General features: G+C 42.8%; 2 protein-coding genes across 3 annotated transcripts; both read right to left on the bottom strand.

Annotated features, from left to right (window-relative positions):
- Positions 1 to 4092: 4092 nt before the first annotated feature.
- On the bottom strand, positions 4093 to 10921 carry ubl3b (ubiquitin-like 3b). 2 transcript variants are annotated; one of them, XM_080008416.1, is made up of 6 exons: positions 10798 to 10921; positions 9728 to 9830; positions 6821 to 6929; positions 6174 to 6260; positions 5701 to 5778; positions 4093 to 5473 (listed from the first exon to the last, which is right to left on the bottom strand). In XM_080008416.1, exons 2-6 carry the CDS (start codon positions 9752 to 9754, stop codon positions 5421 to 5423), a joined length of 354 nt encoding a protein of 117 aa, XP_079864542.1. In that variant the 5' UTR covers positions 9755 to 9830; positions 10798 to 10921; the 3' UTR covers positions 4093 to 5420. The 2 variants fall into 2 exon arrangements, with proteins under 2 accessions (XP_079864542.1, XP_079864541.1); XM_080008415.1 differs by lacking the exons at positions 9728 to 9830; positions 10798 to 10921 and adding an exon at positions 7040 to 7130.
- Positions 9754 to 15582, bottom strand: slc7a3b (solute carrier family 7 member 3b; the record flags this gene model as incomplete). Its single annotated transcript, XM_080008210.1, has 9 exons — positions 9754 to 9830; positions 13098 to 13294; positions 13451 to 13553; positions 13673 to 13812; positions 13978 to 14200; positions 14301 to 14419; positions 14638 to 14809; positions 14925 to 15086; positions 15213 to 15582. The coding sequence occupies 9 exons, from the start codon at positions 15580 to 15582 to the stop codon at positions 9754 to 9756; spliced, it is 1563 nt and encodes a 520-aa protein (XP_079864336.1).
- Between the last annotated feature and the right edge of the window lie 3538 nt (positions 15583 to 19120).

Raw genomic sequence — 19120 nt, 5'->3', positions numbered from 1 at the left:
CCCCTCGCTGCAGCTCCACCCCTCCACACGCAGCCCCACAGCCCAGGACGGAGGGGGCCGGCCGTTCTAACGCGGCGGTGCCCGGTTTCGCACGGATCCGGGGGATCCTCCGGCGGGGAACGGAGGAGTCCCCCCCCCCTCGCGACCCCTCTTGACCTTCTCCAGAACCACAAGCCGCCGCGGCGCCGTCGACGAACCGGCAGAGCGCGAGCCCTTTTCGCCACGTCGACCACAGCGGGTGGAACCCACCCGGCGCTGGCAGCGTGTGGATGGCGGTAATCCGTGAAATGCTCTGCGTTGGGTGGATGCTCTACGAGTCGCCGGATTGCTCTTGGGGGGGGGGCGGCGGCGTTGTTTTTTTCTCTCGCAAATGTTCATCCTTATGGGCAGTTTACTGACCGTGTTGCACCCTCAAGCAGACATGACTCCGTCTCTTCTATTTGGCAACTTTTATTCACCAAGAACTGTTACAATCAGTTCTTGGTTGTAACAGTTTAACACAAAGAAGACTGTCGCGATTTTCAGTACAAGGAATGTAAATACAACGTGACTCCATTCTCTCCCTCGCTCTACTGTGCATATAGATGACATCACTCGCTCAAGTTAATACTGAACTCTGACCTCTACTGAGTTACATTAATCAGAATCATATTTGGCACATTAACAATATCAAAATACAATGAAAAGGAAGAATATCTTCTGCGTAAACAAATTAAATCTATTTCAGCCTAATTTAGTTTAAATAATCAATATGCAAACTCCCAAATAATTCTAGGTCGCAACACCCTCCCCCACTAAAACAAAATGTTTCCAAACATTTCCTTTGCCATTTCACCGCGGATGACTTTCCCTTCTCGTGTGCGCCCAATGTTTGCGTTCCCGCGGGGAGGGCGGGGCCCAAACAACCAACAATGGAGACAGAACGTAGAGGAGCACGTACGTCACACAAACACATTGAATGGATGTTTCTTGTTAAGCTGATTTTTTTTATAGTATAATAATGTTGAATTCCTCCCGGTTCCTTTCTGCGGCGACCCAAATTCTCATTTTGGGGGGGAGGGGGGGGGGGGGGGGGGGGCGGGTGCGCAGTATAAAAGGTGAACCTGAAGCAGTTTCCAAAAGCTGGGATGTTCAAACGTTCTTTTAGGGATTTCAGGTTGACTGTGTTTTTCCTGAGGTGCTGCCAACGTCAACTGGAAACCTGGAGCTCACGCAGCCGCGCGTCACGAGCCCATTCTAGAGGCGGATTGTAAACGAGCCACTTCATACGAGCTCAGACGAATACTGTGGAACTAATATGACAGTATAAAGCTATTTCAGGTAAAAAAAAACAACAACATTTTAATCAGACCGGCTCGGTTACACTTGTTTCAACGCGACTTTTGTGATCGGATCGCAGGCCTAGAGCCCTTGAATGCGAGCTCTGTGGTTGGATCCTCATGTTGACGCCAAATATAAAAATGACTTGGCACTGGGTGCAACGGAATTCATTTTTAGGGGTCCAGCATGAATTGGGGAACACTATTGTTTTTGTTCAGATTGTTGTTATTCTTCAAGCCAGCCTCCGCTGCAGGCGCCTGGCGCTCAGAAACCGTAAAAAACCCACGGAGACGAAACTTGGATGACAGGTTTCGACAGGTTCGACATGTTCCAAAACACAAAAGGAAACACAAAAAAATGGGATTCATCAGCCAGATGGTTGCGCTATCACGACCACTATTACATTTTGTCGAATAAATTCTGAACCACTGGCCGTAGAAACAAAATTCTTGCATCCATTGGTTCCTTGGGTCATGCCGAGTATATTACACGTAATTTGCCTATTATTGCCTCGTAACTATCGGCATCATGATAGATTTTGCGCCATTTTTAATTTTGTCCAAAACGTTTTTTCCCTAACTCCTCCTACAAACATGGTCCAGTGTTCATCAGACTTAGACCGTAGCGTGTCTGGACTGCCCCAAATACAATTTATTCATTGGACATATGTGAACCCCATAGTTCGGCCACAATTCATTTTCAAAGTGTACAAAAAATGTCTGTCTTGAATAATCTGCCATAACTCATCTCAACTCAACGCATTGTGCTATCATCATCCAATTTGGTGGATATGTGCAGGATATGACTCTGAAACACTGAGAAATCTGGCGTTGTTTGGTCAATGGGTGGCGCTAAGGCAATCGTATACCTTTCAATGGCACCATCTTGTTTTTTGAAATTGGGACCACAGCATGTCTGGAATGCCCCAAATACAATTTCGCCAATGGGCCAACTAACAACTGTGGCAGTCCTGTATAGACCGCCTTCATACAAACTTGATGCTTTCTGTCAAAAGCTGATGTCTTTGGTAGACAACCTGGATACATTGTCTGGGGGGAAAATAATCGTGGGAGATTTCAATGAAAATCTATCTAACGCACGTTGTGTTCGCAATGTTCTGCAGCAATGCGGATATTCTCAGTTGGACAAAGAAGCAACTCCAGAAATTGGCACGTTAAGCGATCGTGTACATATCAAAGATTTTACCACGCATTGCATTGACGTTAAGGGTAATGCCAAAGTCAACTGCCACGACAGTATTGTGATTCATATTCATATTCTCTATGATAATGGCTGTTTCCATAAATTATGGGGAAACTTTAGAGAAGGGCGCTTGTTTTCTGTGCCATTTGCAATTAATTCAGCGTTATCCTTTGTTTTAAGGAAAGCTAAAATATCAACTATAAATGGTATATGAAGTGCATTTCTGTTTACAGGTCACTTGTTTGACAGACACCATCTGCTGAGCATAGATGACATCACCCTCTCTGTTGAACTGCATCACACACCACGAGCATGTTGCCCTTTGTGAGGAATATGCACAACCTGGACAATTACTGAATATGCGGCTGCCAAACATTCGCAGGAGTTTGAGTAAGGTAATATTATTTGTGGTTAATGGGGGGGGGGGGGGGTCTCCAGTTTACGCTGCGTCGTAGTACGTTAGTTATCGTTTATTTTATTCTGTTTTCACGTTGGCGCAAACGCTGCGACTACCCTGGACCCTGTGCATTGCTGCCCGCAGCAACATTGTTAAAATTGTATTTAATGCTGTTCATGAGCAATTCATGTGAGAGCAGCGTGGCGATCGCTGCACTCTGTTCCGTGGGGAGGGGTGTGTGGGGGCACTGGCTCATGTTGTTAATATGGCACCCACCGTCACCGGCTGGGTGCTCAGCTCCAGAAGGCTTAAAAAAGTTCCTCTGAGCAGCTGCATGCGCGTCCCAGTGACCAGCGTGGAGTTGTGTTTGAGGCGGGATCTGCGGGGTTGAAGGTCATGGGGCGTGGTTTTGCCGACGTAGCCGGTAATCTGCCCCCTCGATTCCTTCCGATCCCGACGCGAGCCAGGCCACCCCGCCGATCGGATCTCGGATGGTGTCGGATGCGATCTGGTGCCGTCCGGCGCTGAACAGTGTGGAAGTGTAACCCAGCCCTTTGGGACCTTCAATTGTCGGACTGCAATTCCAAATCTTTATTATTATTATTATTATTATTATTTTTTTTTTTTTTTTTTAACTAGAATTAGAATTGTGTGTGTTGCTTAACACCGGGTTTCAATTCTGCCGTGATCCTAAAAACATTCTGTCCAAGTCTTTATTCTGAGGTAAAAATAAATAAATGAATAATACCTTTGAGAAGGCATGCTGATCAGGCCAGGGGTTTGAATGTGAATAGCAGGACACTGCCACCTACAGGTAAATAAAGCAAAAAACATCCAACACAATTTGACCATGTTCGACAAAAAAAGGGGGGCGGGTTGCTGTATTTAAAGATTTATTCATTTATAATACAAGCTTTTAGGTAGACCACATTGCATTTCCTTTTTTTTTTTTTTACACTTATTAATATTGAGCTAAACTTCATAGCAGTGACATTGGTTTACATAAACACAAACCAAAAGACACTTGATGGAAGGAATCAAATGTTTTTGACTGTTTCCAATGAGACCACAGTCAATCAATACTCCCAGTGCAATGCCTCTGTGACCACCTCCCTTCCCAATCCTTATGTACCACATGCACCCACCCACCCACTACCACACACTCACTCATTCACACTGACTTACATATACACTAAAACTGAACAAATACCTATACACAAGATAAAAATTTATATATTCAAATTTCAATATTAATGATATTACTGGATTCCACAATAAAAGGCAAACAAGATATAAAGACAGCATCCAAATTAAAAAGGTGAAACCACCTACATTTCCTTTCTTCCCATCCAAAAGGGGGAGGGCTACCGTTCATAAATGTCCAGTAGGGGGCATTGAACCCACAAAATGCCACCCTCCAGCTTCCGTTCGTCTCTACTGACTGCACTTTACCCATGAGACACTCTCCTGTGACTGCACAGGTGGCGGTGTGGACCCACTTCCTGGGGGACGGGGGCTGTAGACGGTCCAGACGATATTAGCCAAGGTGAGCGTTGGCAGGCCACTGCGCCCGACGACGCCTTAAAAATGGTCACACGGCGGCCATTCGAACAAGCCATTTTTCACTTAAGAGCCTGCTGTAATTCTTCTTGACCTGTCTGTCCTTTTATCTTGGGAGGTCATCAGTGTAGGACAATGCCACAAACGGAGCTGGGGTTTTTGTTTTGTAAACGTAGCTGTTCAAGTAAAAATTGCACATCGTTCTCCATTGGGTTTGGGCGAGGACAAGACACGCCGCTCGATCGTTCTAGTCAGTTTGAGGGGAAGTGCAGTCGATAGATGAAAAGGATGGCACGTATTTTAGAAAAAAAAAAAAAAAAAGAAAAGTCTCTTTCTGAAGAAAAAAATATAATGGGAAAATAGGAGGATGACAAGTATAGCAAAGAAAAAAATACACCACACACGTTCAGATTGACAACCGGGGTAAGTGCAATGACAAGATTAACACCTTTCTGTAAAGACCAAAGGAAACATCCACATTACTAGTAGCGAAGGGTTAGTCGATTCACCCAAAACAACTTCTATGCCCGAGATAAGAGACGCCTCCATAGTCTGTTTAAGTCAGTGTCACTGACTCACATGGGCCTCGAAATATTGTCCGATCCTGGTCCTTAAAGGAGAATATCATGTCATGTCAAGCAAGAGAGAAAAAAAAAAAAAAGAAAAAAGAAAAAGAAAACAAAAGGTAGAATTTGGTAACAGATGTTGGTGTGTGGTGGGGGTCTTAGTATATTGGCACACACACAAAATTAAAAGTAAGTAAAGTAAGTAAAGTATAAAGTCTTGAGCGAATCGAGTGCAATGAACATGGTTGACAGCCACAGACATCCCGCCAAGAGACTTCCTGTGATTGCCCCAAATCCATGGCAGACAGGACAGGGGGGCAGGGGGTGTGTGGGGGGTTGGGGTGTGGTAGAAGAACAGGGCTGTTTCTGTTGCTTTACAAGAGCAGACAGCAATTACTCTCTGTGGTTTTCTCCCTGTTCCGTTGACCTAGGGGGAAAGAACGGTAAAGGCTTAAATAAACATCGTACAACAAAAAAAAAAAAAAAGAAAATTAAGAAACAAACAAGTATCAGACCGCACTGAGGGGGGACGGTGAGGGATAATCAATGCTGGGCGCAATAAAAGCCCAACACATGCCATGAAACTATGAGGTGACAATGGACTGTCGGACCACCCCAAAAAAAAGGAACTGGAACAAAGGGGGGGGTTCTCACCGTGGGAGTTCGGCTCTGGAAGCGTCTCTCTGGCAACCAAATGCATGACAGTTGTTCGGCCTGGGGGCAGCTTTAAAGCTTTCAAAAAACAGAAAACAAAAATGTTGTAGTTAATTAATCTGCACGCCGCATGGGAATGATTATAATCCTTTGCAGGCTTCAGCTTATCCTTTGATAAATAGAAATAATGTATTGGGTACAGGTCACAAAATCAGAACGATAAGATTTCATACAATGGGGTGTTATTACAAAATGTACCACCAGGGAGTCTCCCATGATCATTTCAGTTAAACTGAATGCTACCATTTTATGTTACGACTTTTAGAATTAATAGATTTCTCAATGGTTTGGAATCTAGTTGGCAAAGAACCGAACGTTAAAACACTTAACTTAGAAATGACTAGAAGCTTTATTCTATGCATTTGATGTTTTAATTTATAATATTTAAATGTTTTTCGGGCTGGGGGTGGTACCTCCGAGGGTGACGTTGCCATGGAGGAATCGTCCCTGGAAGATGAGGCGCAGGATGCTGGGGCTGCTCACCTGCTCCTCCTCCCACCCTGCCAGCGGAGAGAGAGAGAGAGAGACGAGCACACGAAACGACATCAGCCCCGCGCATGACACTGATGTCGGCCACACTGTTCCACGAGGACATCCACCCCCAATAACATCAAACTGGTTTTTATAGTTGAACATGTGGCATAGGCATCAAACCAAATGAGTTCATTCTTTTTAAAGTGAAGATAAGTTAGATGGGTGATCGCAGCCACAGTAACAGTTATTTGTAAAGCAAAAACAATGCAACTCGATCAAGCCCTTTCTAAACAACTCTAATAGGCAATATTTAGAAATTTAAGAACTCTGGCGTTACAACAAGATATAAAATAGAACAGTCCACGTTTCTGTAATTTGCAATAAAGCCAAAAAGTCAACAAAGATATACTTCAGGACCACCAGTGGTTTAATAGACTGATAGTATTGATAATGACTGGTCACTTATAGTGTCACTTTTGTTGATGCCATGGACAGCATCTGAATAGAGCATTAAATACAAAGTAAAAACAGGATAAAAAAAAAAAAAAGAACCCTAACAAGGACAAAATCCATTTCCTTCTCTTACCTGCAGGCCAATTGTCAAACACATGCTTGGCGATGTCTGTGGCCGAATCATTTGGGGAGAAAGTGAAGTCTTGTGTTTTCCCACTCACCAGGATGAGGCGAAGGTTCACCTAAGGCACGGAAATCACAGACACCGGAGAAATGTGACATAAACCAAAATGGAAAAGGCAGTGAAAGGTCCATTAATTAGTCAGGGTGGAAAGCCTCCAGTTGGTTTCACCTCAACAGGAGTGAGGTGACCTTCAGATGGCTGTGTGAAGATGGGCATTCCAGTCTAATTAGATTTATCCAGAGCTTTGACTGGGCTGCTTCATTCAGCGAGGGTTCACACCGAAGTGAGCCCCGGTAGCTAAAGACGGCCACCAATAAGGGTGGGGCTGCGGGGGAGAACACTGGCCCTTCAGTTCCAGGGGGCTGGGAGCTCCTCTCCGGGCTGTTGGCCTAATGCGATAACCCCAGGTGTCCCAGACAGCCAGCAGCCATGTTATTAAATTTACATGGCCTGTGCGTAGCCAAAGGGGGTAGTGCTTCTGCGAGTGTACATGCGTCTATATGAAACTTCATTTATAACAGAGGGCGCTTACTTCCTCCACTTTTGATGCAATTATTCAAAAACTACCACTAAACCATAAGCGGGCACAGAATAAAGGAAACTGGCATAACTCCTTGTACTCAAACAGCTGTGCAATTATTTGCTGACTACAGTAATGAAATTATTAATCGAGTACAAGTAAAAGTAAAAGGAGCGACACTCAAAAGGAGCGACACTCAAAAGTATTAGGTACATTTAAACAGCCTCACATCCAGCAATAGCAGCATTCCAAGAAAGCCCTAATCAGCACAATTATTAAACAGTGGCATTGCGGTGAACTAAAATGTGTTGAGATACGTAAAGTTAACCCTGGAGATTGTTCCATTGGTAACATGTTTACACCGTCTTTGTTGTTCGATTTTGAGCATAGGCTAATGCCATTGGTGTGGATAAAATAATGTTTTAAGAACAAATTTTAAAGCATGGCACAGAGAGATGATTCTAAAAAGTGGCAGAGGAGATGAAGTATTACAGTATGTAAATCAAATACTGAAAAATACCCAAAAAAGCAGAAGTACAAAAAGAAAAAAAGAAAAAATCTGAAATGACTTCCATACTTAACTCCTTATTTGGAAATACTCTTAAGAGAATGTTTCAAAAATATAATGGATAAAAAAAAAAAAAGGTTTGTGCTTTTCTGTCTTAAATTTCAACTCCTTGATCCCTAGATGACATCACCAGTTTGCAGTGTTCAGACTTTGGCGAGCCATAAATCCAGTCATTGAAGATGGAATGTAGAGAAATGGGAGAAAACTGGAATAAGTAATCTTGTTGCAAAGATGTTAAGTCCAAAATATTTGCAATTGCAAACCAGAAGGAAACTGTATTCAAATGAAAAAAAAAAAAAAAAATCATACGCAAGGTACTTTGGAAAGGAAATTGGGCTTCTGAGCCGAGGTGAAATGTTTAATCGAGGGAAAGTCCGGTTTAGCTTGTCTGCAGCAGTGGGTCACGTGGCCAAATTCATCATTTTAGGTAGGAAGCTATTTTTGTCATCTAATTTCACTAGAGTCATCAGGGTAAAGAGCAGCTCTGGATATCATACTTTTGTTTCTAAAGACAAAAGGCATTGAGGAATTTCAGATGATAGGTTAAACCGTCAATTTATGTTGTTGTTTCTTATCGTCAATATAATTTTCTTAAATCAGTCTAAATGGTGCTTATGGCACAATGCTGGGCTAAACCAGGCTTTCATTTCCAAACAGGTTACTCTTTCTATTGGGGTGGCCCTGGTGGACAGTGACACCACCAAATTTGTCTTTTTTTGTTATGTTTAATAGGTGGAGCATTGACTTTCTTTTGTTCAGAAATCAAAGTATGGAGAACAAAGACCATCATCAAGGATCCACGAGGTGTGACGTCAGACGGGGACAACCCCACTCTGATCTGTTTACAAACACAATCCCCTGCTGGCCCGCACCCCTCCCCCCTCTGAACCGAGTAACCTCAATGTGGGGTTACATTCCCATGTCAACATTAACGAGCTTTACCTCCATCAACATCGTTTTCATCCAGAACAAAACAAGTAAAATCTGCCTGGTTGCCCCTGGCAACATCACACATCCACAATATCCTTTCCGTTGTCCAATCCAAAGAAAGGCGGTAAATCCCTGAAACTCTTGTTATGATTTTCTTGCCCTTTCAACACACAAGCTGATGACATCTTTCCCACTTAAAACGTCTATCAAAGATCTTGAACTTTATGCCAAAAGAATAAGATTTATATCCATACGGCCAAAACAAGTTCTTCTTTTTGGAAAAAAAGCTATTCAGCAACAGGAAGTGAAAGTGAAATTGAAAGAAGTTGGTACAAAGCTGTGCGCTACAGCCATTTTGTCACGGGTATTGTGTTTATGAATAAAACATTAAATAACTTCACACCTTAAAAAAGGCACTACACATGCATGGCCAGGTGTTAGACATGACAACAGCTTTGTCTCGGCAGTGACCTTTTGTTATCCCCTCACATGTCAATTCCAATGGTGAGGAGGAATCCCAGCTCAGAGGAGACTTAGTAGGTAACACGGTGCAATCAATAGTGCCAAAACCTTGAAAGGAAAGTAGGGCAACGTTTCAACTGAGATTAGACAGATGGCATTCACAGAAACAGCAGCCACTATCCAGGCTAAGTGTTTGTGAACGTTGGCTAATCCACGTCCTACCCCATCCGTCCATAAACCCCCAAATTAATTCTGGCATGAAATGTCCCAACATCGTCCAAAAAATAAAAAATAAAAATAAAAATCAAGAGTTAAAAGGTTTTTTTTGTTATTATTTCAAACCTCCTTAAAATGAGTCGCGGAGACTAATACTCACCATGTCGAGGTCCCGCTGAGAGGTCATCACTTGCAGGGAAGGGCTTCAGATGCGGAGAAGACAGGCGTGATGTGCTTCGGCTGGTAGAGACGGGGCCTCAGCCCTGGAACAAACAACACACAGTGAAGCTGCTTCCCACAGCCTGGTACCATATGCAGCGCACCACATGTATCAGCGCGCTGTTTTCCTTTAAGGAAATGGCAAATGTGTCCACACAATCACCGTTGTATCTGTGTCTTGCGACTGTTGCCAAATATTTTCAATGCATTGCCAACACCCATCTAGCTGTCGCTGGATTCATGCGATGTCAGAACAGCACGGCCCCTGTCGTTCAGCTACTACAATCAATGTGTTCCTGGATGGCATGTCAGAGTCACACTCCTGTTTATTCCGTACATTCTCATACAGAGGGAATGTGTCTTGGTGCATTGTTCTACAGATAGCATAAAAAGCCTAACAGTCTAAAAAACTAAAAATAATGAATATACAAAATGTGATTATATGCACGGGATCATTTAAATTGAAAGGCTATGGCAGGGGATAAGGGGCAGTATGGTTTCTGGTATTGTCCGTGGGTAAAAAATACTAATGGGGTATTTCTGCACAGTAACAATAATACTAATATTACAAACTAATACGTGGACAACAATGGATGAATAAGTCAAAAGTTATTACAATGTTATCACAATATATAGTGTATTTTATGTGTATGCAAACGTGCATTTTTCTTATATTGACACTTTGGATTCTTGATGAATAAAATCTATCTGTACTGACAATATAGTGCAGTTATTGCACGAGTGTACGGACCAACTAAACATGACAATCGCGTTTCAGACACAACCATCGCTTTCACTTCTGCATCCATTTACGTTGCATAAAACAAACAATCTTTACACAACCTAACCAGTGTCTTCCTAAAATTGTGTGTTTTATGCAGCGTACTGCTTCGCCCGAGCAGCAGTCTGGTAACATCACCTACGTTAGCGAAGAGGCTAACCAACGCTAGCGCGTTAACCGGGGTTCGCTGGGAACCTCTAATGGCGACGCCGTTTGTGCTCCGTTCTTACCGGTATCCGAAAGACGCGGTGGGATATAGCATTCAGTTCAACGGGCCACTCGGTTACGGGGTTCCTTCGTGCAGAAATGTCGCGTCGAGCCGAAAGGGGAAGCTGACCGTAGGTAAACGCTGGCTAATGGACGGGAAGACGCCGGAAGTCAGCTGGTTGTAAACACGGAAAACGACCCGCAAGGGATTCTAGAACATGTAGTCCACGGCGCCTAACGTCGCCTGACGTCTCAATTGAATGCGTGGCGAAACATTTTTGGGTGTTATGGGGCCTCACATTCGCCTACATCGTTTTAATTACTTCGTTTTAATTACTTGAATCTATTAAAAATATATATGTGAATTGGATTAGTTCAACGACTGCCGCAGGCTATTTTTATTTTTATTTTTTTTAAATAAACGAGTCAATGTACACAGTTTACAATGTTTACAGTGCAATGTAAAATTGTAGATAATCTTTTAAAAAAATCTAGAAAATAATAGTTTTTTTTTTATTTTCAAAAGGGGATTTGACAACTATGACAAGTATGTATTTATAATAAAATTGTATTCATCCAACATCCCAGGCCACGAGATCCTCCCACCCCCACTCCCACCCACATTGCCACCCCTTGTGCACATTGTTTACACTCACACTGCTTCACAACCTTCTCCCCGCTATAGATCTTTTAAATAACGTTTATTTTAACACAAAGGTATATTTATACAACACAACGTTACATTTTTATTACCAACTTACTGTCGAGAATACTAAACATAAAGTCCTCACAAAAAGATATCAATGACATGTATTTCAGGTTGTTGAGCTCAGCTATATATCAGAATTATCTAGTCATCAAACACAAACATCATCTTGTAAGATTAAAAAATAGGTGTTTGTTAACATACTGCATATTACCTCATAATAATGAAAATAATACCACATAATGACCTCATCATAATACCTCATAATAATAATGTAAAACAGTTGAAAACAAGAGCCATCAGAAATTGTGAACATCATAACTTAGTCCAATTTTTCGGTCGTCTCTCGACTCGTCGGGTCTTCAGTTGAAAGTGTGCAATTCTTAGAATGAAGGTTTGACCCGTCCATGTTTTGCTGAACTGTTCCTTATTCCATAAGAGAAGTAGATAACGAAACCTTGTAGGTATAAAGAGAATCAAATACATACATTATTGTTCTTCACAACGAGTTAAACAGTTAAACATAAAGTTACACATAACAGTTCTATGCTCATTAAGGCACGAAAATGTGGAAGAAATTACTTTCCAATATATTCTCATGAATTCTAAGTCCATGTTTAACAATCTAACTGAGGTTCAGAAAATCATGATTATGATAATGTAAATTATTATGTCAGACCAAAGCTAGATTTTTCCCCCATAGAATACTAACTCATATATTTCAGGCAGGCCTGATATAATAGTGTGACCAATCTTAGGTAATTTCCTCTCATCTACTTTTATTTCAAGTAGAACATGTATCACCACGCGCAAATGACAGAATGTCACAGCGATTTGAAACTGCTGAATGACAGCGAAATCAAATTATTGCTCAGCCTCAACCCTAATACACATCATATGAAAGAAAAACAAGGTATGCCCAGAGCTATTAAAAGTTGTCCATTCTCACGCACCAATTGTCATCCATACTGCAAGTTGAATCCAAGTTGATATTTTCAGCTGCATCATGAGGCAGATATTAACAAAAACACTAACCGATGGCAAAACAGGAAGCAGGGGTACCTGTCGGGTAAAACAACAACAACATAATGGGTCAGGTTTTATTTTTTTGGTTTTATTGCAGTGAAAATGACCAACTCTGGTGAGACTGCAGAGCATTGCCAGTCGTTATGAAAGCCATAAAGTAAGAACAAACAAAATAAATGACACTGTAGGCCGACCTTAAATGAGTGTGTCTCTCTGGACTGAGGCTGTCGCCAGATAATGACCAGACACGAGAAGGAGAGCAGGATCAAAATGGCACAATTAGCGACCACTGAGTGACTGCCCGTTACCAAGTCATCCCAGTACAGACCCGTCACCAGGCAGAGAGAGACGATCAGCGCCGCTACACAGGATGTAGAAATATGGAATCTGTTATTTCAGCTTGAGTTCCATTATTGAAATTATTTGTGGCTTAGAAAGATTCAGTTTTTGAAATATACACCAAGATTGAATGATCTGCCTTATATCATAACCATCACACACCTGCATTGGATTATTATCTCCAAATATATTACATGGAATTTTATCGCACTACACCCCTTTTGAGAAAAGTGTATTAATCAAGAAACTTACTTATCACAATGGTGGTAACATAAACAATGTTTCCTGAGATATTAGTGGGAATGTCAGCTTTGGGCCAAAGCAGAAGCTTGAGTGAGAAGTCCATTATTGGCATTTGTATGGTCTCCTCCTTGGGAACATTTTGATCACCACTCCCTTCCGCCGAATGTTCCCTTTTAAAGCTGTCATCAAGACGACCAGGCTGGTACCTGAAATCAATATATCCTCCTTATAAGAAGGGCTATGAGAACCTCCACTTAAATGCCAAATACAACCGCAATGACAAGCATCTCGGTAACACTACTATCCAAAACTATGGTGTCTGGTAATGATGTGTGTTTATTATGACAGATAATGTGACTCACCTGAGAACAAGCACACAAACAGCTACTACTGTATAAGCCAGGAGCGTTCCTATTGACATGAGGTCCACCAAAACATCCAGGTCAAACAGTAATGCCATTGGAGCTGTGGAAACAAGACATTGAGGTGCTAATTGCAAATACAGGCCTTAATAAACCAAAAAATATTAGAAAATGATGTATTAATATAACAGCTGTTAGTAATCACAGTAAAACGTGGCTCACCTGCCACCGCACCAGATATAACTGTGGCGTGCAGAGGTGTTTTTGTTTTCTCGCTCATTTGTGAAAGAAAGCGGAAAATCAAGCCATCAGATGCCATAGCGTGGATGAGACGGGGCAAGGGGAACATGCTTCCAAGTAAACTGGAGGCCAGGGATAAACACAAACACCATCAGTAGGAACATTATCATGTAAATACAGTAAATATGATTTCATTCAAGTTGGCCTGCGGCCGGTCGACAGCCTCGGTGAACGTGATTCCAAGACATGTTTGCTTTCATTTTGTTTCATGCATCTGGACAACATACCTGGTGGAGAGTGCACACAGAGAACCCACAGCGACCACATAGCGGGCGTGGCCCCAGTTCACGTATTCAAGGGCCTTGGGCAGCGGCGTCTCCATGTCCAACAGGTAGTAGGGCATCATCAGTGTGAGGGCAGTAGACACCCCGAAGTAGGCAATGAAACAGCAGAACAGAGAAACCACTATGCTGATGGGGATGGAGCGCATGGGGTTCACTGCCTCTTCACCTGCGGATAGAAAACATGGTCATCAGGGTTCACGATCTATAACTACAGAATAATATAGAACAAGACGGAATAAAGCCAATATTGAAAAGAAATGACTGACCCGATGCTGCGATACAGTCAAAGCCGACAAAGGCATAAAAACATGTTGCCGCACCAGACAGGATCCCACTGACTCCAAAAGGTGCAAACCCACCAGAACCAAATTCCTTTTTGATAAGCCTGGGTACAGAAGGAATGCAGGAGATGTGTCGAAATATATCTGCTCTGCCAAGTTGCATTGAGCCTCCTAGTGTATACGTCTGCTATTGATAATATTGATACTGTGAGACAAAATGGCAAATTCCAGTGGTTCACCAAGGGGTCAGTGTTTTACAGGAATTGCAAAAACAAACTTCATTTGCACGCTCTTTCTTTTTCTTTTCCTCCTGGGGACTCACTCTGGGTCGGTGATATTTGTCGCGTTGATGAAGTGGTCGACAGTGAGGCACCAGTTAGTCCAGTCTCCCTTCACCATGCCTGATATAAATACGAAGGCCAGCACCGACACGTTGATCCCCGTGAAGATCTTGCTCACCGTGGCCGACTCATTGATGCCTAATGATAGCAGGGCTGAGTGGGTGTCGGCAATTGGTCAGACCCAGAACGCACGCTCACAAAAGGGTTGAAAACGTCAATATTTTTCCTCTAGCGATATCGACAGAAAGTATATTCAACACAATATTACCAGTGAGTAGAACAATTAGCAACACGGCAAACATGTCGGGGTACTCTGACAGCATACTCCCAGGAAACTTTAGCGAAATTGAGGCTTTGATTAACTGTGAGATGGCCTGTCCGAGGAGATTGTCAAACGTAAGACTCCAGGCTCGTGCGACACTGGCTGTGGCTGTGAAGAAATATTGACAAAAGAGAAGAATGGCAGGGGAATTTTTTTTTTATGTTTTCGCAGTCATGCAGTAATCCACGCCCCCCGAATATCACACTTAAATCTAACCTCTTTATTTTGACTTACCAATGAGGTAAGACAAGATGAGGTTCCAGCCAATGATGAACGCCCATATCTCTCCAACAGTCACGTAGCAGTAGACGTAGGCCGTGCCGGCTTTGGGGACACGGGCGCCGAACTCAGCGTAACAGAGGCCGGTGAGTACGGACGACGCGGCTGCGATGAGAAAACACAGCACGAGGGACGGCCCGGCCTTCTCCTTGGCTACCTCACCGCAGAGCAGGTACACCCCGGCCCCCAGAGTGGCTCCCACCCCGAGGGAAATGAGGTCCAGCGTCGTCAGGCACCTGGCAAACTGGGTGTCCGCTCGGCTGGTCTCCAGTGGAAGCCGCCGGCACAGTGTTTTACCTAAAGACGCCAGCCTCCTGTCGGTCATGATGAAGACCAGTGAGGTATTTCAAAGGCAATTTTACACCTTTGAAATGGAGAGAAGATGCCGATTGAAACCACACTATGAGGGAAAAAAGTCACAGGACAACTTAATAGGTGTGTAATGAATAAAATCAACCAGTTAAATACAATTCTATTCAGAAAAAACCTAAAACATAAATACAGGAATGCAATAGGGCTATCCATGTTACATAAACATTCTCTCTCCGATTCAGCCAAATACGCCCGACACCTCATTCACCATGTGAACAGCATGTCTCGACACTAATGTGACTCCATTACAAAACAAATCACGAAATCTCATCACACTCAGAAAACCCATCACCCAGTACCTCTGCAGGCTAATGTAGACACATTGCTAAGGAATGAGAGGGCATGCTTGTTCGTAGGCTTTGGAGCCGAGAAGAGCGGTCTCCATGGTTACCTCACTTCAACGTCTCTAAATTACCCCGTCTGATTCAGGCTCCGTTCGCTATTCATCAGGTGCTGTCGCCAAAATCCGACCTTAATTGCGGACCGCTCGGGAAACAGATTATGCCCGGCCACCTCGCACCATCGCGCGCCTCGTGCATGACGCACTGACGACGAGGAAGCGGACACATGTCGACGTCTCAGCACTAAAATTGGGATGGTCAGGTCGGATTATTTCCTTTTAGATATAACCCCATTTCAGGTAAACTACATATTTTGTGTGCTTGACTTCTATCAAAACATATAGGCCTATATTTCACTCAGAGAGCTTGGATGATACAAGCTGCAACGTGATTTGTATGTCTCAAGTGTAAAAATAATTAGATGACACTGGTAACACAAATGACATGATATCACAGTGTATAATTGTATTTGTTATTCACCTTCAACATAATTAATTCCCCAGTATTAAACTAACCTCAGTTATTTGCACAAGAGTTTTGCTTTCATTGTATTTGCCCAAAGACTTTCTGTAAACTCACAGAATGTAATATCTGCAAATTTTCACAATGAGAGATCAATTTATAGATAAAAGGGGGTACTACTTAAACACTACACACTATAGGCTTTGTTTTTGAGAGACTGAGAGACACACACACACACACACACACACACACACACTTCAGCACTAAATTGAAATATATTACATGTTGGATATTAATGCACAAATAAATAAATAAACAACCATACACACAAACACAGACATGGAAACATACCCTGACTGGTTGAGCAATAGACAATGTGATCTTCGCTGCAAATGGGTTCGACGGGGTAGCTCTAAAAAAATGCAGCAGCGTGGAACCAGCACACCTCAAGCAGGGCTGGGATTCTGGCAGACGACGCTATCAGACGTCGCTGCATATTATGGGATGGCACTCCCCCATTACAAGTAGTATGTTGAGGGAGATCATTGGAAATCAAAGACCCTCTTCCAGTTAACGTTGTGAACCTCTTTGCCATCCTATTTCAGATCTTTTCAAAAGTAAAAATCAAACACAGACCACAGAACGCATAACGTTATTAACCCGCACAAAGGTTTTTGGCAGGTATAGCGTTATTTATTCTGATTAGTGAAAAGACATAACATCATCGAATGCGGGCATCAGTGTCGGTAGACAGCACATTTCATGTGTTCATTGTCTTTTAATACAGTACATCGGGTTATAAATCAATGACATAATACAATATACGTTCTACCAATGTATTTAAAAGGAGGTAAAAAAATATTGCTTCCAAAGAGGCCTAAAATGATTAACGATAGGATTAGAAATTAGGATACAATTTCAATTCAATTCAATTCAATTCAATTCAAAAGAAACATTCAGGAGTAAGGTTTTAATTGTTAATTTATGACTATTATATCTTAAAAAAGTTACATCTCACAGAATATAATCTATGAACTACATATATATCTATAAACGAAATAAACACATAATAATGCAAGGTCATAAAATAATGACTATTCATGCTAATACACTAATTTCAGCAGTCTGCGTTAACGTTCTCCTCGTCACAAGGAGTGACTGAGACTGATGATGATGATGATGATAATAATAATAACCATAATCATAATAATTATAACGATAAGAATTGTAATGATAACAATTGTAATAATAATAATAATAATTATTATTATTATAATAGTAGATTATTTTATTTTTGCAAAGAAAATATTCTCCACTGAAAACATATTGGATTTAACATAGAACAACAACTTAAAACAGTCGCTTCAATGTGTAAAATCGACATTTCTTAGGTGTTCTCCACTTGAAATTGGGAATTGAAGATGCACATTTTAAGTAGCTCAGCTTGATAAAATTAAAGGATTTTCTTTTAACTCATCCAATGACTCCAATCCAATTATTTTTTTTCAGTGTACATGACTAATCGAATAAATCTGGGAAAGCTCGGGCCACTTACAACACTGCCAACATGGATCTTTATTTACCCCGGCCGGGGTGTTGTCATTGACGGGTAGCTGCCCATCATTACTTGGAAATAAGCTTATAAGTCTGCGGAGTCCGAGTACACGCCGGTCACCTGTTACGTAACGCCGCGGAGCGCCCTGTTTACGCCGGGGCGGGTCACATGACCGACTCCATTTCCCGGCGGCCCCCTTGGCGCGCAGGCGCAGAGCGCGTCGCCTGACAGTGGTAAACAGACGTCAGAAGGGAGTCTTCGCCTCGAGCCAAAACAAAACAAAACAAAACAAATCAAAAAGAAATACGACGGATCGATATCTCGTGCCCGCGGAACGGAGGGAATTCGCGGGGAAAGCCCGCCGGGATCAACCGCGGAGCATCGGATGGAGCGATCGGAGCGTTTTGCGGACTTTTTCGAGGATTATAAACTCTGAAATAGCCGGATCTCTCACCCAGCTAGGCGGCTACCGTGCTGCGTTCAAGGTGCGGGCGGACTCCGGGAGATTTGAACTCCACGGAACACCGAGGGAGTTCTCTCCCGTTTTTTTTGTTTTTCTGTTTTTTTGTTGTTTTTTGTTTTGTTGTTTTTGTTTTGTTTTACCGGACACACGGTGCGGAGGTTTCGCTCGCTCGCTCGCCCGACCCCCCCCCCCCTCTCCCCCTCCCCCCGAATCCGCGAACCCCCGAACCCGGCGGACGGATCTTTTCGCGGCCGCTCGGAGCATCGTGCGCCGTGGCGGAGTGCGGAGAAACATGGCAGATGGTGACACGCGCCTGCCCACGATGCGGTGGCGCGTGCGGACCTGAACCCAGAAATATCAATTTACATTAAAACATTTACACTTTATTTCATTTGTAGGGTTGGTAAATAGTGCGTGAATTGCCCCCCCCCCTCGGTCATTGTTTTCCTCGACTTATTAACTGTTTTTGTTATTTACAATTTTCCTGTAGTAAACCAAATAGCTGCAGCGTTTTGCGTTTAGAATCCGATTTGATTGTGTTGGGGGTTTATTTCCTTTTATTTATTAGGGGATCGTGTGTGGAGCGGGAAGCGGCCCCGGCGTGTGGAGAGTTCAGACAGCACGTTGTTTACAAGCGGAGGCTCCCAAGAAGCTCTTTTGTAACTTTGAC

This window comes from Zeus faber (genome assembly GCF_960531495.2).
Source record: "Zeus faber genome assembly, chromosome: 10".
In the NCBI taxonomy this organism is placed as follows: Eukaryota; Metazoa; Chordata; class Actinopteri; order Zeiformes; family Zeidae; genus Zeus; species Zeus faber.
Note: the sequence above shows the minus strand (reverse complement) of the source record. Positions and strands in the feature narration are given on the sequence as shown.

Bases quoted from the DNA above. Each gene is read 5' to 3' on its own strand.
- ubl3b (XM_080008415.1), bottom strand. From the start codon at position 7,087: ATGCCCATCTTCACACAGCCATCTGAAGGTCACCTCACTCCTGTTGAG. The intron at 5,779-6,173 runs GTACCACCCCCA...GTTTTTTGAAAG, and splicing joins TGGCAACGTCACCCTCGGAG to CTTTAAAGCTGCCCCCAGGC. The intron at 5,474-5,700 runs GTGAGAACCCCC...CTTTCCCCCTAG, and splicing joins TCCAGAGCCGAACTCCCACG to GTCAACGGAACAGGGAGAAA.